This window comes from Canis lupus, chromosome 16 (assembly GCF_003254725.2).
Source record: "Canis lupus dingo isolate Sandy chromosome 16, ASM325472v2, whole genome shotgun sequence".
Taxonomy (NCBI): Eukaryota; Metazoa; Chordata; class Mammalia; order Carnivora; family Canidae; genus Canis; species Canis lupus.
Genome location: NC_064258.1, coordinates 32,852,868 through 32,880,174, shown reverse-complemented (window position 1 = coordinate 32,880,174; position 27,307 = coordinate 32,852,868). Strand labels below are relative to the sequence as shown.

The 27,307-nt window shown below is 38.7% G+C and overlaps 1 protein-coding gene across 6 annotated transcripts in view; it reads left to right on the top strand.

The window, feature by feature from the left end:
* NRG1 (neuregulin 1) overlaps window positions 1-27,307 on the top strand; it is a 1,071,954-nt gene that overhangs the window by 873,884 nt on the left and 170,763 nt on the right. For all 6 annotated transcript variants that reach the window (XM_025422885.3, XM_025422814.3, XM_025422746.3 and 3 more), the window contains exon 2: window positions 25,379-25,556. In XM_025422885.3, the coding sequence (XP_025278670.3) occupies window positions 25,379-25,556 (178 nt within the window). The remainder of the gene's footprint in view (window positions 1-25,378; window positions 25,557-27,307) is intronic.

The window sequence follows — 27,307 nt, the reverse complement described above, 5'->3', positions numbered from 1 at the left end:
AAGTCACTGATTTTCACCCCGGAAGCAGCTGCTGCAGGCCATCCACCCGGGAAAGCGCCCTGGAAAGTACCTGAAGCATGTGTATTTCAGACGGGTAGTTAGCAGAAGTAAACACAGGCATCTTGGCTCTTGAGTGGCAACTGCTCCAATTGGCAACGTGTGCTGTGACTGCTGCCCGTTCAAGTTCTAGCAGAAAGTAGATGTGACGTTTATGAAGGGCGAGTGGGAGAGAGAACAGCTGCAGGACATGCGGAAGTGACTGGATTCTGGTAATCCTCTGTGGCAGGTCAAGGGTGACGTTGAGCCTGAGAGCTTTGGCCTATACCCTGGGCTAGCGAAGTAGTGTGAAAATCAGCTCCAGGTGTTTCCGTTATTCCTAATGCCGAAGTCTTATTAAAGCCTACAGTAACGTGTGTTAGGATATGAAGGGTAAGGGATTGGTCACTAACTGCTTGAGAATCACCTATTTGTAACAGGCTGTTCTCTCTTGACAGTTGCTCCTGCATGGTTAACATACACTTCTACATTTCCAGGGCTGCTTTCAATAGTTGAAGTTTCCTCCAAGTGAGCTGTTAACACTTTTGTCTTCAAGAGAGTGCTAACTCCCATGAATCTCTTTGAGCTTTTCAGGCTTCACGCTGCAGAATTTGAACTTTGCATTGGCATATCTTTATGTTCCTAGGTTAAACTTGAGATGAGGAAGCTTGGAGTCATTATGCTTATTTAAAAAAAAAATCTCAACTATTACCAAATGATAGGTGATAGAAGTCTGCTTTAGAAATATGTCCAAGTACTAAATATAGAACTTAGAGCACCGTGGAACACTTCATAAGAGATGCTTCCGATGGTTGGAATGATGGTTTGGAACTTCGTAAGTCAGGGTTGAAAAAAGGTGAAGTGCCATTTAAGACAGGTGTTTCCTTATAACTTTTGCTATTTTTTTTTAACCCAGTGCTGTAGAATTTTCAAGGGTTATGTTGTAAAATTTCTCCTGCCTGGCAAAGTTGGTTGAAGCTCAATCTAGATATTAACTTCATGTATGTGTGTAGGAGGAAGCAATTCTTAATCCAGATAAGGGCTAAGAACCATTCTTTGCCTTCTTACTAGAAGATAGTTATATCTTTCTCTGACATGTAATTGTTGCATTTGGGGGTGTCTGCAAATGCCCCGTGACTGTGCCATTTCTGTCTCCCCCGTCACTGCCAACCTTCAGTGTCTCCTTACCCCTGCCCAAACACGAAATCAAGGGAGGACATATCTTGTTAAACTTTGTAATCATCTCTGGAGAATGCCCTATTGAGGCAGCTTCCAGTCTTTCGGAGAATTTTTTTCTGGGAATGTGTTTCTCTCTGGGCAAAAGCGTGGCTACAAGTTAAAGTGAAGTTGGCAGAGAGTGTATCTTACACAACTGTGCTTATTTAAACCTGTGCCTTATATAATTAGAGCTCAGTCAACATCAAACATAACGATGGATTGCCCAGTTGAATTGACTGCACAGATAAACAGAGAGATGTAAGGAGAAGTGACCTCCAGCTCTTCCTGCAACCCCCACACCCTCAGGTCCTCTCTCTGATACCTCAGAAATGCCTTTCAAGGAAGACTGCTGCTCTTCAGCCTCACTACCTTGGTGCTTGCTTGGCTTATTAAAAATTGGCTCATTTCCTCTAGCATTTCCTTCTGTCCCATTCCCACATCTGGTTGGTTCTCTGCTGCTGGGAGAGTTACTGTTTAAAAGTCAAATTGGACCATGACAGGCCTCTGCTTTAAAAGCATCTTCACATCCCTTTATCTCCAGATTGAAGTTTTAAGGTTGCCCCTGCAGGGCCTCTCAAATCATGATTGGCCCCCAAGCATTATTTGGCACCTGTCCCTCTTTCCTTCCAACCACACGTTTTGTTCTTCAGCCACATGGAGCTCACTGTGCTTCTGACAGTGGTGTGGGCTCATAGTTTGGTGCCTGTGATCATGTGGTTGCCTCTGCCTGGAATATCCTTCTCCCACTCTCTACCTTTCCACTTCTTCTTTTGCCTTAAAATTCAACTGATGTCCCTTCTCTTCAGAACCTCGCTAGGGGGGCATCTGGGCGGCTTAGTGGTTGAGCATCTGCCTTTGGCTCAGGGTGTGATCCTGGAGATCACAGGGTGTGATCCTGGGAGAAGACTCATCATGTTTGATGCCTGTCAGAAAAATTGTTTGAAAACTGTCATTATTGCCAGTGGAGCACTTAACCTTACTTTCCTCATTTACTCTCTTGATAGTATAGTTTTCAGGTTCATTTTTTAATAACTTTTTTCCATAATTCATCAGGGAGACAAACTTGTATCAAATCATTGTCTTATTACAGGAAGTTTGTGCATTGCTTTGTTCAACAAATAATTATTGAGCACTTAATACATTCCTTACATTGTGCCGCATGCTGGACATAAACTATGAGTGGAATAGACATGATTCTTACCCATGCAGTCAGTCATTCATATTCTAATCAGGCTGTGGAGTGCTTTTTAACAAAATGTTTAGTTTTCTACATAACTCCAAGAAGAGGGGATGCCTGGGTGGCTCAGCGGTTTAGCGCCGCCTTCAGCCCAGGGCGTGATCCTGGGGTCCAGGGATCGAGTCCCGCGTCGGGCTCCCTGTGTGGAGTCTGCTTCTCCCTCTGCCTGTGTCTCTGCCTTTCCCTCTCTCTCTCTCTCTGTCTCTCATGCATAAATAAAATCTTTAAAAAAAAAAAAAACTCCGAGAAGAGTAGGCCTTGGTGTTAAACTTTCTGTGTTATTCACTCCTTGAAATTCAAACCTTCTGTGTTATTCACTCCTTGAAATTCTGATGAATACATCAGAAAAAACTTATAGACGGATTTACAAATAAGTTTTTTTAATTCTTGTCTAGTAAGCATCTTAAGATGAATACATCTCAACCAGAATATTTTTAAATACAACATCATTGCTCATTATTTGTCAATTAACTTAAGAATTAGTCTGAAAGCCCTGGGTAATCAACCCTTGTTTTGAAAGAAATCTTTATTTAAGATCACAAACATAACAGAATTATTGATGATTTTGGATCTTTCAGTAATCAATGATAAGGTAGTTATGCTACTTATGTATTGTAAGATATAGGTACTGGACAAGAGTGTGTGTCCAGTACCAGTGTCAATAGACACTGAGTTCGTCATACCCGGAAAGTTAATCTTTGAACCAAATCCCTAAGAAGGACTTTTGTTATTGCTTATAATTTATAAATGAATGTAGGGGCATTGCATATATCGATGTACATGTGATCTGTGCCTGGTTAGGTACTGGGAAAACTTGTGGTGGGTAAGTTAAGTCAAGAGGAAGGTAGGAGGTATGAGTGAACTTGTCATAGCCTTTGTAAATATTTTTATAGATAATAAAATAAAACAATAAAGACAGTGCTCCTAATTAAAGATAAAACAGTCACATCTATTAGTAATTATAATGGATGCTGGGCTCTATTATTAATTTCTAATTAGCATCCCTTACTCACTAGAAGTATTTTAGGACTTTGGTTCCTTTACAGTTTGAGATGCCTATAAATTCATTTTGCTGTATACCAGCCCCGCATTAAGGTCTGGCTTTCTATCCAAGCTTTCGATGCCACCATGATATTATAGCAGGGGTGAAGAGGTGTTGGCTTTCAGGCTCTATGTTCAAGGTTTTGTTTGTGTCTTCTTCCTGCTTGGGTCCTGTCTCATGGTCTCCCCACCTCCTCTGTCCGTTCTTCGTGAAGGAGTCTTAGACTCTTAGACTCCTTTGCCTTCACACAAGCCAACAGAGTCACTCAAAAGGGTTGGATAGAAATAAATCCTATAGTAACACAATACAGTAATACAACTCACAGTTATATAATTATATATATGCAGTAGCCATATATGTCTTTTTAAAATCACAAATATACACGTGGCCATAAAAATGGATACTGAGCTGGAATTCAGTCCCTCAACTATTTGATTCCAATTTTTATATGCAGTTCATTACTAGTCTTTTCTCTTTGTGTTCATTTTTATCTTATATCTTCTCTGTATTTTTTAAAAGATTTTATTTATTTATTCATAAGAGACAGAGAGAGAGGGAGAAGCAGGCTTCCTGTGGGGAGCCCAGTGTGGGACTCGATCACGACCTGAGCCAAAGGCAGATGCTCAACCACTGAGCCACCCAGGTGCCTCTCTTCTCTGTATTCTTATGTTGCCTGAATTTTAAAATTTGTCTTCTGACTTCTTACTCAAAGTATTTCATTCCAGTTGACTTCTATAATTCTTATTTCCCCCTTTCAAAGAAACAATTGCAACACATTTTAGAAATATTTGCAACATGTGTCGCACTTCCTGAGTTCTTCCAAGATGTATTTTCTTCAACTTCTCAATTTTTGGTTTTAAAATCACTTACCTTTTTTCTGCTAATATCCATTAAGAAAACTCAGCACAATCAAATTTGTAAACAATGTAAGTCCTCAGAGAGCCCTTCTAGGAACAAATTGGACAAAATGTCTTCCATATTGAGTAAGAAGGTACAGAATTAATTGTCTCCTAATATTGTTACTGTCCAGCTTTGATTCATTAAGCCAGAAATTCGTTCTGTCTAAAATAATAATGCATTGTCACAGAATCCTGAAATAGTTCCTGCTTAACTATGATGCATTCTTCTTACTTACATTTACATCTTACCTGAGTCATCTTGACTATAGTTAAAAATCACTGACAGGCAATTATGGGCCTGCCTGCCATCCACCTCCTGCATTTGTGCAAAATTGCCATTTAAAAGGATAGAAGACTTAATAAGTTACTAATCCAGTAATACCAGAATTTTCCTCTGTTGGGTGATACAGATGTTCAGATTCCAGATAGGTGAGGTATTTCAGGATTATGTGGTTTTTTTGTTGTTGTTATTTATTTATTTATTTATTTATTATTTATTTATTTATTTTATTCTGTTGGCCTCATTTCTTCTTTCTAGTAATCACCCTCACCCAGGGGGTTTCTTCTAGTCAGGGTTTCTGTCAATCAACCCTCCTCTTTTTCTAGGTAGGAAGTCATCATCAAAAAAATATATATGCTGAAAAGTATATAGCAAATCAAATATTAATTCACAAACTCATAACAAATTTGTTTTCTTACTTTGGAGTTGTTTTTCTCACCATCCTTTTCTAATCTATATTCCCCACCCTCATTTTTTTTTTTGCCTGAACTGGGTAATGTCGGCATTCATCATAGGCATTTTGTAGCCTCCTCTGCTTATCTGGGTGGGGAGCTAGCTGCCTCTTCATTCACAGGTAGTATTTTGGACATTCTACTCTGTATACTCAGTTCATTCTTGGACCTCAAACTATAGATTCTACATGAATTATTCCCATTCGACAATCTATCTTTGAAACACCAACCAATTCTAATTGCTAGGAATTAGAAGTGAAATTCTATAGATACTTTATGATGACTTATTGAAGCTCCATATCAGGAGTCTACAAACATTCCTGCAAAGAGTCAACTCTGCAGTTAGTTTGGCAAGAAAGCAGTCATAGACAATTTATCAAGAATGAATATGACTATGTTCCAATAGCACTTTATTTACAAAAACAGATGGCGGGCAGGATTTGGTCTGAGGGCCATATTTGCCTCCCTCTGCTCTACAGTATCCCTTGAAGAGTTATTATCCTTTCAGTGTTTTGCCATAAAATATATGTTCTTGCTATTGCTGCAACAGTTCTTTTTTTTTTTTTTTAATGTTCATGATTTTTTTTATTGGAGTTCAATTTGCCAACATACAGCATAACACCCAGTGCTCATACCATCAAGTCCCCCCTTCAGTGCCTGTCCCTCAGTCACCCCAACCCCCTGCCCACCTCCCTTTCCACTACCCCTTGTTCATTTCCCAGCATTAGGAGTCTCTCATGTTCCATCACCCTCACTGATATTCCCCACTCATTTTCTCTCATTTCCCCTTTATTCCCTTTCATATTTTTTATATTCCCCAAATGAATGAGACCATATAATGTTTGTCCTTCTCCGATTAACTTACTTCACTCAGCATAATACCTTCCAGTTCCATCGACATCGAAGCAAATGGTGGGTATTTGTGGTTTCTAATGGCTGAGGAATATTCCATTGTATACATAGACCACATCTTCTTTATCCATTCATCTTTCGATGGACACCGAGGCTCCTTCCACAGTTTGGCTATTGTGGACTTTGCTGCTATAAACATCGGGGTGCAGGTGTCCTGCCGTTTCACTGCATCTGTATCTTTGGGGTAAATCCCCAGCAGTGCAATTGCTGGGTCCCAGGGCAGTTCTATTTTTAACTCTTTGAGGAGCCTCCACACAGTTTTCCAGAGTGGCTGCACCAGTTCACATTCCCACCAACAGTGCAAGAGGGTCCCCCCTTCTCCATATCCTCTCCATCATTTATTGTTTCCTATCTTGTTCATTTTCACCATTCTCACTGGCGTGAGGTGGCATCTCATTGTGGTTTTGATGTGTATTTCCCTGATAGCAAGTGATGTGGAGCATTTTCTCATGTGCTTGTTGGCCATGTGTATGTCTTCCTCTGTGAGATTTCTGTTCATGTCTTTTGCCCATTTCATGATTGGATTGTTTGTTTCTTGGGTGTTGAGTTTAGTAAGTTCTTTATAAATCTTGGATACTAGCCCTTTATCTGATATGTTATTTGCAAACATCTTCTCCCATTCTGTAGGTTGCCTTTTAGTTTTGTTGTTTGTTTCTTTTGCTGTGCAGAAGCTTTTTATCTTGATTAAGTCCCAATAGTTCATTTTTGCTTTTGTTTCCCTTGCCTTCATGGATGTATCTTGCAAGAAGTTGCTGTGGCCAAGTTCAAAAAGGTGTTTCCTGTGTTCTCCTCTAGGTATTTGATGGATTCTTATCTCACATTTAGATCTTTCATCCATTTTGAGTTTATCTTTATGTATGGTGTAAGAGAATGGTCTAGTTTCAGCTGCAACAGTTCTTATTCTCATTTTCCTCAGCTGGCACAGTACATGTTCTCCAACTAGTTCTTTCTTTTTATGAAGAATCTGAGTTCTCCGAGGTTTTCATCAGGCCTTCAAAAGGCCTTTGAGGAACAGAAATGAGCCTACAAATCTAAAGCCAAATGTAAAATAAAGCTAAGCAGCAGATTTTAAATCTTTTTTTGGATCCCCACCCAGGAGTACTGCTTCTTCTAACTCCAACTTCTCATCCTTCCCCTTGTTTATAATCCACCTTTGTTGTAGTTCCAAGCTGCCTCTCAGGCATGAACATCTGCAATGGGTATGACCATCCTTCGTGATGACTGTTCTCTTATGGCCACTTCCCTCTTTCTAAGATGTGTGTTTTACTTCTGTTGGTGCTTAATTGCCCTTGTGGTTGGCCTACTTCTCCTTTCCTCTCTTCCCTACTTCTTTTTTTTTCTCTTCCCTACTTCTTGACTGCTTTATAGTTCAGTAATTTCTAGTTCATTGGCTCTGCTTATTGCCCAATTTCTACTTCAGAATTTCCCTTCCAGGAAGGCATGGGGATGAAGTGGGGGGTGGGGTGGTAGTAGAACTGAGTGAATTTTTTCATGGAGTGGATATGTCATGAGTAGATGAGAAATTTAAATTTTAGATTTGCTCACCTGAATGGACGTTTGTGCCATTTTTCAAGATAAGCAACACCAAAGACGGTCAAAATCTCAAAGGAAAGATCTAAGCTGAATATTCTTATATCCACACAAGTATTAACGCTCATGATTGCCTAACAGAGAAGTATAATGTGGGAAAAGATTTAGAGGTAAGTATTCTTATAAAGATTAAATGGTGACACTGGGGTATCTGGGTGGCTCAGGGCATCGGCCTTTGGCTCAGGTTGTGATCCTGGGGTCCTGAGATCGAGTCCCGCATCAGGTTCCCCGCAGGGATCCTGCTTCTCCCTCTGTCTATGTCTCTGCCTCTTTCTCTGTGTCTCTCATGATATAAATAAATAAAATCTAAAAAAAAAAAATGGTGACACCAGGTAGGGTATGATTGCTCTAATCAAGGTGAAATGAGGATGAGAAGTTCTTATACCTTTTATAGTTTTCAAGTGCCACTTGTAGATCTAGTGATCAAATCTGGGGGCTGACATAATAAACTCAGAGAAAGCACAGATTTAGAGTTCTCTTCTATAGCTTCAAGGATTAGGGAAAAAGTATTTCTAAGCAACCTCCCTATGAACTCTCCAAGATAAATGTGTTCCTGATTAAGGCAATATACTTTAAATGAGTTGTTTAAATATTATGAAATTACTGTGCCGTTGCATAGAGAATAGTTACCTGTCATAATCCATAAAGATGCATGTAGGTGTCTAGTTCAGAAGTTTTTTGGAATATCTGATTCTCTCATTTTCTTTCTTTTCTCAAAAGGATATTTTTTAGACCCAGCACTGCCTCCTAGTTAACTATTATTTTGGATATGAAGGGTGGGAATTCAAACCACGTAGGTCACAAAGCAGATGCCACCCATTATAGCACTTCTCATAAAAATATAAAAATTCTTGTAATTTACATATGTCTTCTTCTATGAGATTCCAGATATTCCTGAAGAGAAATTAAGTCTTATTTCTCTTTAATTTACCTAGCAATGTAAGCAAATATATATATATTTATAATATATAAAATGTATAATTAGTTATATATATACTTATATGTATACCAAATATGTGTGTGTGTGTGTGTGTGTGTGTATATTTACTAGGAAGAATTAATGGAGTGGGCATTAATTTTTTTGTAAATGCTGAACAACCTTTGGACAGAAGGGCACCCCAAGAGCATTTGTAATATTTCTGAAAATGTTGTGCCCAGATCACCTGTTTCAGAATCACCTGGGATGCTTTTTGGAGGAGCACGTTTGTAGACTTGTATCTGACTCTAGTGATTCAGAGTCTTTACTAAGGTCTGTGACTATTTAATGTTCATTTTGGTAAACTTGCCCCAGTGATGTATGTGTACACAAGCTTTGAGAGCCTCTGACCTGGGGCTGGGAGCCTGCAGACATTGGCAGATCCCTGTTCTGTTTGCAGATATTTCTGCTGTAACTCTATGCTTGAATTCCTGGGGAAGAAACAACAACAACCACCAACCTTATTTAGCACAATTGCACACTAAAAATAATGAGGCTTCTAGGAAAAGTAGGCCTAGGTGAAGAAGGAAGACTTATGGAACTGGAAGTAGAGCATCAACAAGAATAATAATGGTCCTGATGAGAAACTGTAGCACAGTGAAAGCTCCAAGAATACTTGTTCTCAACGACTTTGCTGAATCTTTATACCCTTAAACCTGAGGCTCTCCTTGTTTTGCAGACCTTGGTCCTTGAGCATTCTCTTCTAGCAGAGATCAGTATTTTAACCTATTCATTTTTTTTTTTAAGTTTGGCACATGCTATCTCTGTAGCACTTCTTACAAAAATAGGGAAATCCTTTCTGAAGTTTTTTCATCTGTACCGTTAGCTTCTCCAGATAGCTTAACACAGTGGAAAATGTAGCAGTTCTAGAAGCCATGAAACCAGCCATGACTTTCAGCACATCTATAGAGTATTAGCTTTCTTTTCATAAGATTTTCATGTATCACTAAGGCTGTCTCTTTAATCTTGTCGCTTAGAAGAAGAAAGTTTGTCCTTTAGCCCCTCAAATCATTAATGTGCTGATAGCATGCCCTTACTTAGGACCTACTTATTACATTAACACATCCTATAGCAGAACCATTATAGAAATTTTGCTTTATTGGGCAGCCTGGGTGGCTCAGTGGTTTAGCACCGCCTTCAGCCCAGGGCGTGATCCTGGAGACCCAGGATTGAGTCTCTCTCTCTCTCTGTGTCTCTCATGAATAAATAAATAAAATATTTAAAAAAAAAAAGAAATTTTGCTTTATTTATTTGTTTTACATTTTGGTAAATTCTTAAAGTTTGAATCCTTGCAGGAACTTTCTAATGATTCAATCAAAGAGATCCACTGCATTGGACCTCAGTTCTTAGGAATGGCCTTCATGACCTGTCTAGAAGCTTGATCTAGGTTACATTCTTGACAGTCATATTTCTATAGTTTATAACTTGTTTCAAGGTGATCTTTCCCCCTTTATAGATAGGTTTGCTGCATGTTTTGGGTCCCATCACAATTTCCTTTTGTGTTATGTAATACATTTGAGGTATACCAAACTTATGGAAGAAATAGCTTCCTTTAGAAACAGAGATTAGGTCTTGAACTAAGATACATGATTCTCAAGTGATGGATTTCATCAGACATCAACCCCGAAGTGAATGTAATGTTAATCTCTAAAGTCTTATTTTGAGGATTTTAAGTTTTTATTTATTAAAATGCCTAAATAAGTATATTTTCTAAACTAAAGTAGAAAATTATTGCTATTAAATAATAAAGTCATGAAGAAAATAATTTCATTTTATTGCCTTAACTGTCAAATTTAAGCACATTTCTACCAATTTTTCGGTTTGGGTTTTGGAAAGCCTTGGAAAATTCTGTAAAAGTCCTGTTTTCTTTCTTTCTTTTGGTATGTTATTACCATTGGGATGCTAGTATTCATAAAATATTTTTAAATCTAAAAGTTTGGTCAGTGACTCTCTGCTTATAAATTCTTAAAACAAAGTGTACAAAAAGGAGAAGAAAACATCTCCCTGACTCACTCCGGAGCTTAACGGTATGTAAGATGACTCAACCTCTTCATTATGAGCAGGGAAGAGAAGCCAGAGAGAGAGAGAGAGAATATGGTTGATGGGGCCTCAACTGGTTGAGGTCAAGTCTCTGGATTTGAACTTGAGCTTCTGAATTCCTAATGGATTTTAGTCTCTGTGCCTTGGGGTGTATGATTCCTTTGATGTGGAGCTTTCTCTTGGACCCTGAATGGAAGGATATTAAGGGTGAAATGATGCATAGCTGGGCTCTACTCACCCCGGTGTATTTATTTTTGTAAATTAGGTCCTTTATACCATTTTCATGAGATAGGGTTTCACAGTTCTTAATATTGGAAAATTAACACAATTCATTTCTCTTTGGGAACTGTAAAAGTTTTCTACTGCCGCTGTAACTAATTACCATGAATTTAGAGGCTAATAACAACTCACATTTATTATCTTAAAGAGTTCTGTAGGGTAGAATTCTGAGACAGATCGCACTGGGCTAAAGTGGTGTTACCAGCGCTGCATTTCCCTTCTCGAGGCTATGGGAGGGAAGCCGTTTCCTTAGCTTTCCCAACTTCCAGAGGCTGACTACACATTTTGGATTGGAGCCTCCTTCTTCTGACTTTAAAGCCAGCAACATTGCATCTCTGGCCGTTCTTTGACCACAGTGGGGAAAGGTTACCTGCTTGTGAGGATTCACATGATTATGCACATGGGTGCACTGGATAATACAACATAATCTTCTCATGTCAAAGTCCTTACCTTAATCCCACCTGCAAATTCCCTTTGGCTGTAAAAAGCATCTTATTCACTGGTTCCATGGGTTAGGATGTAGACATCTTTGGAAGTCGTTAATTTGCTGGCGACCAGAATGGATATGCTTTCATTGGTCTCAGCTCTAAGTGGGCAGTAATTTTAAAAACTTCATATTAATTTAGAAAGCTTAATAAACAACCAAACAAGGACCTAAGTAATGATATAATAAGAATAGCACCCATATTGTTGCATGTTTGCCTTGTGACACACAGGGATGCTAAGTACATTAATCACATTATCTTGTTCCATTCTTTTCACAGCCCTCTGAAGCTGGTTCTATTTAATCTCATTTTACATTTTAGGAGACTGAGGCTAGAGAATTTTGCTAATTTACTAACGGTTGCATAACCAGCATATGGCAGAGTAAGATCTGAATTTATGTCTGTCTGTCTCGGGCTTTTTACTAGGATACTTCATGGCTTATATTTAGTACTAAAGTGGTAAGAGTATAACATGGTGTAATGAAGTATAGAGAATATGACTTATGCAGAGAACGCCTATCTAGTCAATAGTTGTTTTAATAAGGAAAATAATCTGTTACCATAGATAAAAGTTTTCAAGATGCCATTTTATGCATTGAGCCATGTTTGGCCGATTAATATCAGTGGGTTGTATATAGATTTAGTGATCACTTCTCAAAGTCTCAATTTGAATAGAAAAGGCTATATTGCATGATGAAGTGGAAAGGATATAGTTACTAAAGCGATTTTTAGTGCTCTTAAATTGCAAAGATAAAGAATTTATTTCACAAATCCCGCTACTGCCTAAATGGCTAATAAGGTCTTCCTCTTCCTGCCCTCACCCCAGGCTGTACTCCAGGAGGGTAGGGATCTTGTTTTCCTTATTCAAGTCTGAATCTTGAGTACTTAAAACAGTGGTATCTATTTAATAGACACACTAACACATGTTGCAAGAATGGAAATCAGGAAATGTCTAAGAGAATAAAGCCAGTTATCTATAAGAATGAGCTATGATCTGGATATTATTTGCATTCCAGAAGAAAGTATTCAATACATAATATTCTAATATGTTTGGCTGAAAAAAGACCATATAATTGGAAATATAAGTAAGAAAGATTGTGATAACCTTGATAAAGACAATGGTTTTACATAAATCTTGTGTATTAGAGAGAAACTAGGGCCTATTCGATAGGAGTATTTGAATCACAGATTGCTTTTTTTCCTTAATTAGTTTATTCAGCAAATACTATTGAGTGCTATTCTGGTTACTAAGATAAAAGATGAATTAAAAAAAAAAAAAGCACAAACCCTGACTTAAAGGAGCCTTCTCCTTGGTGAAACAAACACCTATAAAGATAAAGTGCATTGTATTAAAAGGAATAATAATGGTTCTATGGGAATACAGAAGAGGGACACCTACTATTCAAAAAATACATAAATTGGGCAAGCCATCTTGAGTCAGTTTGCAGGAATTGGGGGCATAATTTAGATTTATAGAGAAGTTTCAAAGATAAGACAGAGTTCCCATATGCCCCTCATCCAGTGTTGCATTCTCTTGGTGTATTGATCAAAACCAAAAATTAATATTGGCATAATACTACTGCCTAACTACAGGCCTTCTTCAGATTTCACCCTCATAAGTACCCTTTTCTATGATGAGATGAGATCACATATGAAAGCGCTTTGTAAACAGTAGGCTAAGTGCTAGTAGTACAAGAAATGCCATCAGACTGCCCGGTGTAGGTCATAGATGGTGAAAGTTGCCTTTTATGAAGGCAGCTTTAATAACCTAACCATGAGCTCTGTTTTAGTTCCATCCATGAATGTAATTACTTCCTTATGAATCTGCTATTTTTTTTTAAAGCTGTTATTGATGTAGTGCTTATTGTGTGCTTGTGAGTGTCTTGTTCAAAGTACTTGGTCCAGTGCCCGGGTTCTCTCCTTCCATCCTGTGTGAGGCAAATCTGCCTTGCAGGTGAGGGGCTGAGTCTCACCTGGGGCCAAGGAATGTGCTGTGCTGGGTTGGAGTAGGAAGCTGTGCTGACTCCAGAACCTACTTTTTCCTCCCGTGTGCTGTTTCCGGAGTCATTTTCCTGTACAGACTCAGTATAAGCATTTTCCAAATCATACTTCTTACTGTGCAAAAGTTCATTTCCTTTTTTTATTCTAAAATGACTTCCTTCCTGCTTGAGGGCTTTGCATGCGTTGTAATATCCTATGAATCTAAACTTTTGATGGTGTTAAAGACTGTTGCTTTCCTTCCTTGGCCTTGTATCAGTCTTGAGGATTCTATGATGTTTAGTCTGTTCCTATACACGGCAGCCTTTCCTGTTGAACATTTTAGTGATCCCTCTTGATAGCTTCCAGCTGCCCTTTTTTTTTTTGGTGGGGGGAGGGGGTTCTTAAGGATACACCAAAGCGATATGTGGTTTTTTAAGGTGTTAATTATGTAATTTTGTGCCTTCTGCATTGTAGGACCTAATATTTTCTAACTTTTCAGGTGGTTTATAGGTAATGGCAGTCAAATCGGCACTAATAATGATAACTCATTTTTTTTCAAGACGCAAAATGTTTTTGCTATCATTTTAATTAGATTTTCCCAACTGTATGAAATAGATAAGGCTGAGGCTACTCCCCCCACCCTTTTTATACACAAGATTATTGAGGTTCACAGTAATTATGTGACTCCCTAATCCCACAGAACAAGCAAGCGCTGGACCTCAGGTTTGCTGACTCTCCATTCTTACCAGTTAATAGAGATCCTCAAAGACTAGAGAGAGAAAGGCAGGACACTTTGCATGGAGTTAGGGATTTAAAATCATGGACTAGAAACTATTAGCAGAGACTCTAATTAAGCTTCTTTCTAAAGAAAAACAAAACTGAAAGGTATTTCTAGTGGCCTGCCAGTCCCTATGGAGGAAAGGAAAGCTACATGTTGATGTGCTAAGTACACTTCATTTACGTTTCTTTTGTGTACTGTTTGTGAATCTTAGTGCTGGGAAGATGTGATTGGAATTTAGGCACCAAAGGATTATCTCCGAATGTGTGGGAAGCAGCTCACTTTTATTTTCAAAAGATGCTTTAATGTGTTTGTTTTTAAATGTGAAATAAGGGAAGCCATGAATTTTAAATATTAGAGAAAAGAGAGAGAGAGAGAAGTGTGTGTGTGTGTGTGTGTGTGTGTGTGTGTTGTCTGAAACATACTACTTTGGCTCTAATCACAGTTTGACTTGTGAGGACTGTACAGGAAAGCATCCCAACCTTGGAGCTCTGTAAGATTGGTGACAAAATTAGATGGTTTTACATGATCAATGATGTGGCCCAGGTTTTCTTACTGTGTATAGTCTGTTACATTTGACTCTGGTCATTTTCCACCTCTTTACCAAATTCATGACCCTGGGAACCCGGAGATAAGAAAATCGCCTTCCCTGGTCTTTCCTGTGGGGTAGAAGCAAAATGATAAGGATTCAATTGTTAGGTTGCCTGCTGACCTGCTTAAAAATGCAAAGAGCTACCCAAGCTTTAAAGATCCTCAGAAAGTCAGACGTGAGTCCTACTGAAGAAGGGATGCAAGGCTGGTTATTTAAAACCGTAGTATACAGAGTGGAGAGAAATTTACCTTTGATCTGGTGCGCTGCCTTTCAATCCTGGCATGTACCTTTCAGTGTCATCCAGTTTAATAAGTTACTTGTGAATAAAAAAGAAAAATCAGAAATGTATGGTTGCTAGGAAAGTTCATCTGCCTAAATAACAAAGAAGTAGATTTTAGATGTCCTGAAAGGATGCATTTATTTTATGGTTAGCGCTGCAACATTTTCTTCTTCACCAAAGGAATCATTTTGAAATGGCCATGTGAAAACTAGATCATGGGGAACTAACATGGGTAGATCAGTGAAGCATCATTGCTCACAAGCGATGCTTTAGGTTTTATGCAATGTTTAAAAGTCTTCACATAGTTGTCACCGTTTAAAATTAATTATAATTGAGGGCTAACTCATCTTGCCCGGGAATTTTATCTGGTTTAAAACACCTATCTATATAATTTCCATCTTTCATTTTAGTGATATCAGTTAATTAAATGATCCTAATTCAATTTGAACAAAGAAATAGGTTATGAAGGTAAATATTAATGCATCAAGGTCATGCTAATGTGCCTAATTTACGTAAGCAATAAACACATCAGAAGAGAAAAGCCTCGTTCCAATAAGAAATAAATACAATATCAAATTTTCAGTAACTAGATACTTCTCCATTTCTCTGTTTTTAAGTGATGTATTGGAGAGGGATATGGCAGGTATGTGCAACTAATGAAGGAAAAAGCCCTGCTTTTTGACAACAGAAGAGATCAAATTTATGAACTTATGTCAAATGAGATTTGCTTTTCATCGGTTAGGGCAAAGTGAGATGGATCCATGTTAACCCTGTGTATCGGTGGCCTTTTATGAAGCTGGTGGGACATCTTCTATTCTGTCCATGAGTGAGATGCTCCTGTAATTGGGGCCGGCTGCTGTGACAGCATTAATTAGGCAGCCCTGTTGAACACTTACCTTAAGCTGCCAGCAACTGCGCCGTGATTTACTCCAGCACCCATCGTCACGGTGCGTTGCCTTTACACCTTGAAAGGACAACATTAATCTGTTAAGACCCTCTTGTTGCCATATCCTCACATGGGGGCTATTGAGTTTCAGTGAACCTGGAGTGAGAGAGAGCGTGGTTTACCCTTGTGGCATCTGGCGGATGGCAGCAGTCACACAGTTCAAGAAACTTGTGTTGGCTTACCAACTTCAAGGGTTCTGTCTTGTTTGATTTCTCTATAAATCATCAAAGTAGCTTAGAAAATTCAGCAATTTGCACATCTACGTTCTCTCTCAGACTTTTTTTTTGTCCTCGGACTATGTGCAGAAATGATCTGCCACGTGTTGTATCCCAGATTTATTTTTTTTTTATTTTTTATTTTTTTAATTTATTTATGATAGTCACACAGAGAGAGAGAGAGAGAGGCAGAGACACAGGCAGAGAGAAAAGCAGGCTCCATGAACCGGGAGCCCGATGTGGGATTCGATCCCGGGTCTCCAGGATCGCGCCCTGAGCCAAAGGCAAGCGCCAAACCGCTGCGCCACCCAGGGATCCCTGTATCCCAGATTTAATCAGAAAACTATGGTCATTATTAATGTATCAATATATTAAATCTGATATTTGACCAATGAGCATATCCGACACAGCAAATAATTGTTTATTGTCTTGTAGTTAAGAGTAGGAGCTCTGGAGGGGTGCCTGGGTGGCTCAGTGGCTGAGCATTGGCCTTCGGCCCAGGGCGTGATCCCGAGGTCCTGGGATCAAGTCCCACATTAGGCTCCCTGCAGGGAGCCTGCTTCTCCCTCTGCCTGTATCTCTGCCTCTCTTTCTGTGTCTCTCATGAATAAATACATTAAATGGTTTTGTTTTTGCTTTTGTTTTTTTTAAAAGACAGGAGCTCTGGAGTCAGACTTCTGGGGTCCCAATCCTGGTGCCAAATATACCAGCTGTGTGACTGTAGGAGGTGGCTTTACGTCTCTGTTTCTGTTTGTAAATTGAGAATAACAATAATGATAGATATCTTCTGGAACTTCTATAGAGCTGAAAAAGAGTGGACATAAAGTTCCTGGAACAGTGCCTGGCACACAGTAGGTACTCGAGAAGTGATAGCTGGTACTATTCTAAAGGAGTTAATGTTGAAAGTACTGCGGGGGCCTTATTTTAACTTCATCGGACAGACTTTTGGAACACTCTTACAGTAGTTTTATAATTTTATCGTTGGCCCTCGACTTACAAAATCCTGGGCACAGAATTACAGAACCGTATGGAAGAGGAAGATTGCTAATTTCAACAAACATAATATCAATTTTCAGGCCGAAAAATTCTCTTACCTAATAAATCTGCACTTATTTTCCCCTGTAGAATTTTGCAGTGTTGTAAATCTCTCACAGACATACGTGGAGAGGTGATCTGGTTTATATAGCTTATTATGAGAAACAGAAAGTTACCACCGTGGCTATGGAATGGAATAATCTGTCCCATTTTTTGTTTTCTGTCAATAGGACCTTTTCCTGCCTTCAATTCAAGCTGCACAAAAGCACCCCTGCTGGAGGGGAAAGTCCTGGGTTTAAATCCTGGTGTGCAGCTTGTTAGCCTTATGACATCAAGCAAGTTCAAGTTCCAGCATTAACTACTGCCCCTCCCCATAGCCTCACCTGTAAAATGAAATGATTACCCGCTTTGCATGAAATTCATGCAAGAACTTCTGCAGAGAAATGGTAAATGCGGGGATTTGCGTTGACCATAAACACAAGAGCACACTTGCTAGTTAAGGGAGCTAACTTAGACCTTGTGGGCTGGGGTCATCAGTGAGGACAATCAATTTTAATTTGAAGGCGAGGAGATAATATTTTAATGTGTGTGCTCCTCTTGCTGGAGTGGGTGAGCACCTGGCCTCTGGGGAGGCTCCTATATAGGACACTGAGTGGCCCAGGAAGGACCGTGGTTGCGATGACCGGCATCCTCACTGAGGCCGGGTTGGAGCAGAGAACTCTCAAACAGTGATGACCAGAGAAGAGAAGTATCAGAGAACAGGAACATTTTCAAGTAGAGACTACTATTTATTTAATGATTTTTCCAGATAAATTTAACATCTCTCTATTCTTTGGTGTCACATGGCAGGGAGTATAAAGAGTCCTAATCCGGTGGAATGCATTAAAACAAAAAGTCATGTCACTGGGGTCCTTCCATTCCGAATAATAAAAAGTCTTTTGAGAAGGTAGGCGTTGTCTCTGGATTAGCTTTTGGACCTGGGTCTCTGCTTTCTCAGAATCTTCTAGATCCTTTGTTCTGCTTACTCTTTCAGCAAGCTCTTGAGGTTCTGCTTTGAGCCAGGTCCCTAAGATCCTATGTATCTTGCCTCTGATAAATGTAGACCTTTGGATGTTTGAATAAAGTGCCAATCGAAATGGACACACATAACACACAAACACGCCGCCCCCACCACCACTACCACCACCACCAATATATAGCCTAATCCTTCCAATCATGACTATGGCCACCTACTAATAACTTGTTTTTACATCTCCTGATCTGGTAGAGATAGATTCCTTAAATGATCAATTCCTCTTTCTTTACATGTGTTTTCTTCAGTGCTGCCTATTGGGTATGGTATTCAGATATACAATGTGGTTGTCATTCTTGAGGGGTCTTAGAATATACATACCTTTTGATGGGCTGATTGTGGCTCAAATTCTCAAATAGGGCATTTAGAAGAATCATACTGTCTCATTCAACTTGTAACAGTTAACTGTGAGAAGTGAAACTTTGAGCCCATCCACATGTAAGAATTCCTTCCGATGGAAACTGCTATGTTTGGGAAGTCAAAGTTAACCACAGTAAGAAGCCAACTGTTGTGAATATTGGAAGTAAGATGTTGAAACATTGCCCCCAATTTTATTGTTCTATGTTGTGTAATGACCTGTTCCATGCGTAGTTATGAGGATCAGTAGGCTCATAAAGGTATGATTCAGTAGTGCACATGCACATCCTTGCACCATATAAGGAGTTGGGCACAGAGGGCCTGGATCGCTCAGTCGGTTAAACATCTGCCTTTCAGCTCAGGTCATGATCCTGGGGTCCTAGGATCAAAGCCCACGTTGGGCTCCCTGCTCAGCAGAGAGTCTGCTTCTCCCTCTCCCTGCTGCTCACCCTGCTTGTGTTCTCTCTCTGTCAAATAAATAAATAAAATCTTAAAAGAAAAAAAAAAAGAATTTGGACACAGACCTGCTAAAATGGTATTTCTGGAGTCCAGCTATCTTAACCATACTTTGAAGCATATTCCTAGTGTGTTTTCTGGTTAAGCTTGCTTTACTGCTGATGATAACAGAGTCAGCTTGAGAATACTTTACAATAAAACCTTGAATTTTATAGTGACTTTGTCTCACTTGAAGGCATCCACATGTTTTATCTCACCCTCCAAATATCTTTGCTGAATACACAGGGACAAATAGCAGGCCCATTTTAGCTCACAGGGGACTGTAATTAACTAGAGTCCAGAACAGTCTATCTGAAGCACTGGCCAGTGTGAGCACTGAGTCTCTACTTGGGGCAATAGATAGTGACCTTACTGGTTAGTTCTTACCAAACTTAGACCACTAGCTGCATCAGTAGCAGGACTGGTAGTCCAAGGAGTATTCTGAAATACCATCGCCACCGGATCTTGCTGCCTTTGACACAGCTATATTTACAAATTTTAACCTGATAAGATACATTTTCCCAGTCAAGCTTATTAAATCTATGAGCACAGCTCAGAAGACCAGCTGGCAAAGGATAAACTTTATCTACCCTGTGCCTGACCATAATAATCTTCTCTGTAAGGTGGGTTCAACAAGGGAGAAACATGATCGGGAAAGGAATCTTGGAGGCTTTCTTCAGTAATTTATTTACCACTAACGTGACTATGAAAAAGGGACATCCTTCCACTTAGAGGACTGATTGATGATATTCGTGTGGCTTTCATTAACTAACAACCAATTTTCACGGTGCAATCTGCACGTGTGTGATGTCAGGCTTTTAAACGGTTGTGTGGAGGGGAAGATTTCTCTGGGATTGCAGCTGAAAGCTCGCTGGTATCTGATAATATTTTGCAGGTTTCCTGTTTAATTTGTTCAGTGTGGCGAAGCTCTTTGGATGAACTGCACAGTCAGACATGTAGAGTAATGATAGGAGCTCGCTCTGCACTGTCAGATCCTTCACAGGACAGCAACAACAACTTATCTAGTGTCACATGCTGTCAGCATATCTTGGTTCTATACACATGCTAAAACTTGTTTCCTGACCTTAACAATACAGTATAATATTTGATACAGCAGCAGTGAATATATTTTTTAAAACACGTGCCCAGTAGACGATTAAAACAGGAGGATCGCTTAGATGAATAGTTCTTTATACATATTTATTTCACCTTTAGTGCAAATATTTATTCACACATTAAATTGTTGGGATAAATGAACACATTGCCTGAAGTTTTCGTGTGGTCGGAATGTAAAATAAAGATTTTGGGATTATTGCCACAATTTTGTTCTACATTGTGTGACATCAAATAAGGAGGGTAGAAGTTTATGGATGCTTGGGTGGCTTAGTGGGTTAAGTGTCCAACTCTTGGTTTTGGCTCAGGTCACAATTTCAGGATCCTGGGATCAAGTCCCACATGGGGCTTTAGTCTCAGTGGGGAGGCTGGTCAGTATTCTTTCTCCCTCACCCTCTGCCCCACTCCCACTCATACGTGCTCGCTCGCTCTATCTCTCTAAAGAAAGAAAAATAGAAAATCTTCTTAAAAAGCCATGGAAGTGCAAAAACAGACTTTTTAGTGTATCTAGTATACCTACTTGCTTTGAGTTAGAGTCAAAAGAGTGTGTTTGTGATCTTTTAAAGGCTTTAAGACACTTAAAGCCAATAAAAAGAAATGCCTGTAAAGTGTGTGGTATTGCTCTGAGGGTTTGGGAGTTTCTCTTTTAAAGGCTGCTCTTTATTGCACTTTACTGTCTGTCTCTGTTGATACATTTCTAAGGGTGTAGATACATTCATATTAAGTTTGAAATAGATTTCGGCCAAGACTACCTAAAACTTGCTCTATCCTTAAATTATTTTAAGGTGTGGAACTACTCTGCCTCTCCAGAAACACATTGAAAGTGAAATTCTGAATGGTAGGCAGACCAAATACAATTAAATCACCTCCTAGATTCTCAGAACACGTACTGCATTCGAAGCATTAACTTAGCATTGTTTACCTTGAAGCAATTTACTATTACCCAGGGATTGTAAGGCAAATACTTTTGTTTTTTGCAGTTTTAAAATCCAAGTACTCAATTAAAAAAATATTGCCCCCCAGTTTAAGAATGATCCCTGGCCTTACAAATTCTATCTAAGTATTAGAAAGTACTTGATGGAATAGATTTTTGTTAATGAAATAAATAAGATTATTTCAGGTGAGTAAATCATTGACTGGGAAACATACATAGTAAAATGTTTTCCATTAAAATATGGTGATTATTTTATAATTTGATAAAAGAAAGTTTCTTAACCTATGCCATTATGTATAGATGAGAATAACTGCACCATCATTGGTGCTCAATTATTAGTTTGCATTTTTGTGAAGAATCTGAAATATTTACGGCTATTCTATTAGTGTGGTCATATAAGGAGACAGAGAAGAATTTATATTGTTGCCAAGTCTCCAGAAGACTTGAATTTGGGCTCTACCAAGAATGAGTGAGGAAGGTTGTATGCTGCTTCTGTAGAAGGTACCACTGACAACAGAACACCCATGGACCAAGGATGCAGTTGTGTGGCTCTGTTCATCGTATACAGATTTGTTTCTGCATTTATGCTCCGGAGGATTTTGAGTTAACTTCTTGAAAGAGCTGTTCTCTGAAAAGTGAGATATCCTCATGTCATAGATGGTGACCCTTGAAAGGTACAGCAGGGACGTTTTTACAAGTAAACTTTCAGGGTTGCAAAGTTAGAGTAGCTGGGAACTTCTGTACTTCCGGTGGACTTGTAACTGTGTGCAAGGGGGAGGAGCTCAGGCCAGTCGATGGAGATATACCAGAACCCCAAACACTAAGAAATGTTTATAAAGAGTCAGCTTAAGGAGTGGATATTTTAACAAAGAAAGACTTAGAGCTGAGGGTCTCTGCAGCACTACATCACAGATCATCTCTTAAAGACAAAAGATATGTGGGTCTTTCTTTGCACATGAAATGCCAAAGGAAAGGATAAATGTTGACCTACCAGATGAGTGGTTGTTTCCTTCCTTTGGGGAGAATTGGAGCCCCAAAGTCATGGGTATGAGGTTGAACCATATGAAGATTTCAGTGCCGGCCCAGTAACAGAATTTAATTGAATGATATGGTTTTAGGAAATATATTTGTGAATTAAAACTCCAATATTCCCAAGAATCTCCTTAATGACTGCAAACTTAACCAAAATTTTAAAATTTCATGAAATCTTGAGCGTTTTATTGAACTGCAGTGAGAGCAGATGAAAAAGGCAAGAAAACAGAGAGAAACCAAGATTCCTCTTTTTCTTGCTGTGTGTTTATGTGCATATGTATGTATATATTCCCTTATTTACTGAATTGTTTGAAACTTGATTGTAGACATCATGACATTTCATCCCCAGTACTGCAGCAGATACCACCTAAGAACACAAGGACCTTCTGTGTAACCACAGTGTAGTGACCACACTTGAGAAATTTCATGTTGATATGATACCTTGATTCCGATTTCCCCACGAGTCCCAATAATATCTTTCAGAGAGTTTTCTGTGATGCATGATTCAGTGATAGCTACACATTGCATTTATTTGTCATGTCTTTTAATCTCCTTTCATCTCCCATCAGTTGTCACAGTTGGTCTTCTGTGGTCATTTATGACATCAGTGCTTCTGAAGTCCGGACGAGTTGTGTTGCAGAATATTCCTCCATTTGAATTTGTCTGATTGTTTTCTCATGTTTGAGATTCAGATTCTAAATGAATAAACAATAGATAGATAAAGAGGTAGACAAGAGGGGAAGGAGAGATAGGAGTGAGAAAGGGAAAGAGAAAAGGAAAAAGATGCAGATGATTTGATGAAAATTTGTTCAAACTAAAGAATCCAAAGTCTAGTAGATTTCTATTGAGACAGTATTGATAAGCAAGTGTGTGGAGTGGTGGGCGAGGGTACATGGTGCTTTATTGAGAGTTAAGTATTTCTGAAATAGTACAGTGAAAACCTTTTGCTTAAAGGCAAGGGAATAAACTTTGAGAGTTTCGATTGTGTGCTAAGTTAAATGTAAAACTCAGTGAAAACCAAAAAATATCAAACCTGTTCTTTTAGTTTATACGTAAAATAGTGAGGCAATTTATTTTTCTTAATATATGTAAGCCCGTTTCTTTCATGTCATTTAGCTCCAGCAAATTTGTTTCTTTAAAACCCTCTACCGGGCTCACAAAGTGGAAGATGATCTTCAAGAGTTAATGAGAACCTTCAGACACTATTCCAGATAGATGAGAATTTAGACTGTTTTTAAAAGCCTCCAAAACAGAGATTCATGGACCCCATCCTAAAAAGAAGACTCCTATAAAAATCTGTGCAGAAGTAAATCTTATTTTCAAGCTGTCAGAAAACAAGAACCAGATAAAATCATCAGATATCAAAGGCAAAGAACAGCTGAAATGAGTTTTCTATCTTGCCACTGTATCTTCGCATTAAGTGCCTACTTCTCCACCTCCTCTCCTAGCCTCTAAATAAATACTAAGGGCACATGTAATTTTAGGAGCTCTGCTAAGAAATCACAATGTTCAGATGGTTTTTGCTATAATTTATAGGAACCTTCCTCTGCTTGTTCCTGACATTTCTTTGGATTTACTTGGTAAAGGCAGACTTGTAGAAAAACAAACATACCCTGAGTAGGAAAGGTACTTCATTTCCTGTTGGAACATGGCTCTGATTGCTGTCCTTGGAGTCCTGGTCACCATACCCAGTAATAATTACACTCTGGATCAGGGAAGGGCAGTCTTACTTGTCGTGGTTTGTTTTCTGGGATTTTCTGTTACTACCTGAACTGGAGCGGAAGTGGACTTGATAGTTGGCTTCTCTAAGACTCAGTGGACACAGAATTGTTGAGAACTCAGGTTGTGTGATGTTGGTTATTAAGTGAAATGTTGTATGCAGAGGAAAGTCCATTCATTATACTTTTGTTTTTTTTTTTAAAAAAACTTTTATTTTGACAAAACCAGGCATGCTGTATTGAATCACATAACCAAACAGCATGCATACCTGTTGCTTGACTTCTGTGATGATCGACTAGCTTCTTGGGAAATTTGTTTCATTTTTATGCCTACCCATTCCCTACCACCATTTTGTTTTAATGCAAATCTCAGGTATTATAACATTTGATTCCTGTCAAATTGACAATTTGACATGCACATAGTAGTCATCTGAAATGGTCATTCATTGTCTGTAGGACAGCAACCGTAGGTCTAATAAATAAAAAAGTGATGTCACCAGAGAATTTCTGTCTTGAAGAAAGAAACATTATTATTATATTTTATTTTAAGGATTTTATTTATTTATTCATGAGAGAGAGAGAGAGAGAGAGAGAGAGCAGAGACATAAGCAGAGGGAGAAGCAGGCTCCATGCAGGGAGCCTGATGTGGGATTCCACCCCAGGACCCCAGGATCCACCCTGAGTCAAAGGCAGATGCTCAACCACTGAGCCACCCAGGTGCCCCGAAAGGAACATCGTTAAGAGTGATGAATTCTCTTTGTTCTTTGGGCCACCTCTGATGATAGCAGAGTCTAACTCTGACTCTCCAGGAACATAATCATGAACAAGTCAGTCACTTAGCCATTTCTGAAATTAAGCTTTCCCATTTAAAACATGGGTATGATGCCTGCTGTATCTATTTACAGAATTCTGATGAAGATAATTTGTGATCTGAGATGTGCACATGCTTTACAAATAATGGCCTGTATGTTGTACACCTGAAACCAACAGAACATTTTGTGTTAACTATACTGGAATTAGAACTAATAATAATGATGATGAGGGCCTGGTTTGTATATTCTCCTTCAGCATAGGTTTTCATATTTTTGAAATGATCAATGTTCAGGACTTTACTGGCATCAGAACATGTAAAGATTGGGGAAGTAACCATCTAGAATATTTTATAATCTAGATTCTCCCCCACTCCCTTCTCAAGTAAATTTTATTTGGGCATTTTATTTTTCTCCAAGCTGAGATCCATTTTGGTTGACTCATTTTCCTCCCTCTCTCTCTCTCTTAGATAGTAAAACATTTGGGAATGGTGTCTTGATCAAGTTCACTTAAAATTAACATATTTCTTTTTGAAAGATGATCAGAATTTTTTTTCCTTCTCTTTTCTTGTTTAGCTTTGCCTCCCCGATTGAAAGAGATGAGAAGCCAGGAGTCTGCTGCAGGCTCTAAACTAGTGCTTCGGTGTGAGACCAGTTCTGAATACTCTTCTCTCAAATTCAAATGGTTCAAGAACGGGAATGAATTAAACCGAAAGAACAAACCACAAAACATCAAGATACAAAAAAAGCCAGGGTAAGTGTATTGCATATAATAGCAGAGGCAGTGTCTAGCAATAGAATGATATAAAATATAAAAATTATTTATGGTCCCAATAAATGAATTTTTTTATGAAAAAGCTATGATCTATAATAGATGGAAAGGTTTTTCATTGTATGATGGCCAGAAATTGTATTATTATATAGGAAAGAGTTTGAAGTTTCTGATTCTTGCAGCTTCTGGAAAGGAAAGAAAAGAAAAGTTTGGATGGGGAGAGAACTTAGAGGATCTGGAGAGAGAAGGAGTAGTAGTAGCAGCTATAACTGGAATATGTTACATCTAAAAATCGGTTGCTTTAAAATAAGACAAATGCTGTTGAGAATACCAGTGCCTTCCACAATCAACATCCCAACTTCATGAGAAAGCTCAGTAAATACCCAGCTTTATGGAAAGAGAATGCAATTGCTTGAATTTGAACTATTTTCAAGTAAGAGGTTAATACATACAGTTATACCTAATAAGATTTTTTAATGGACAGTTCTGTGATACTACATCACCGCTGTAGCACATTAAAACATCAGATAATTTTGGCCAGCAAAAATCTTAAATCATCCTACCTTCATCGAGGAAGGACAAAGTTGGAAGGGCTCCATGTGATTCCCGTAACATCTTGGAGGCGTGTCCGTACCAACTCTAAAATGAGGCTCCTTTATTATTCCTATCCTCTTGATTTTTATATATTTCTTGAGTTAAAAAATCCTCTTCTAATATCAAACTACATTTTGAAATTAGGGAAGAGGTAAGTACATGAGAGTTTTGCTTGTAAATAGTCCTTTAATCGATGTGACATGTCTAATAGTACTTCCAGGCTCAAAGATACATTTTCTTTTCCTCACTCTTGAAGGATTCCAGTGAAATCCCAGAGAACAGAAGCAACAGCAAAAGAATCTCCTCCTGTACTTTAATTTTATAGAACACCTACCAAAAAGTTGTCACACAGTCATGAACAAGAGACAACAAAGTGATTATAATGGAAATTTAACTTAATCTTCCCAAAGTGTTTAATTGCTGTAATAACCATAATTACTGAATTTTTTCCCCCTAGTTTCCATGGTTTTATTGACTGTGCCTCTTATTCTCGTTACCGATTATGTCAGCAAGACTCTTTGACTTGGAAATACTATAATACAATGTGGGAAAAAGGGGGGCTTGGGTGGCTCAGTTGGTTAAGCGTCTACCTTTGGCTTAGGTCATGATCCCAGAGACCTAGGATCAAGCCCCATGTTGGGCTCCTTGCTCAGCAGGGGCCTGCTTCTCCCTCTCCCTCTGCCTGCCACTCTGCTTTCTTGTGCTCGCTTTTTCTCTATCAGATAAATAAAATCTTAGAAAAAAAAAAAAGGTGTGGAGAAAAAAAGAGTGGATATTACTTTGAGGCAGGTGGTTCTTCAATGATACAAAAAAATAACACTGCAAAGTGACATAGTTTTTTTTTTTTTTTTTTTTTTTTTTTACAAAATCTCATTATTTGTTACATCATTCCCATAGGTAGGAAGGGAAGTTGAACCATACATGGGGGCTAATTTTACATACTAAGAAATTAAGATTCAAAGAAGTGTTCTATCTTGCCTTGAGTCACACAACTAGTAGGAAACTAAGCTGGAGCACAAATCTATTCCTTGGGTTCCTTAACACCTTATTCCTTCTTTTAAAAAGGGAAAGCATACATGTTTAATAACATGTACGTGTGGGGAGGGAGGAGGTAGAGTGAGTGAATGGAAAAAAATAAC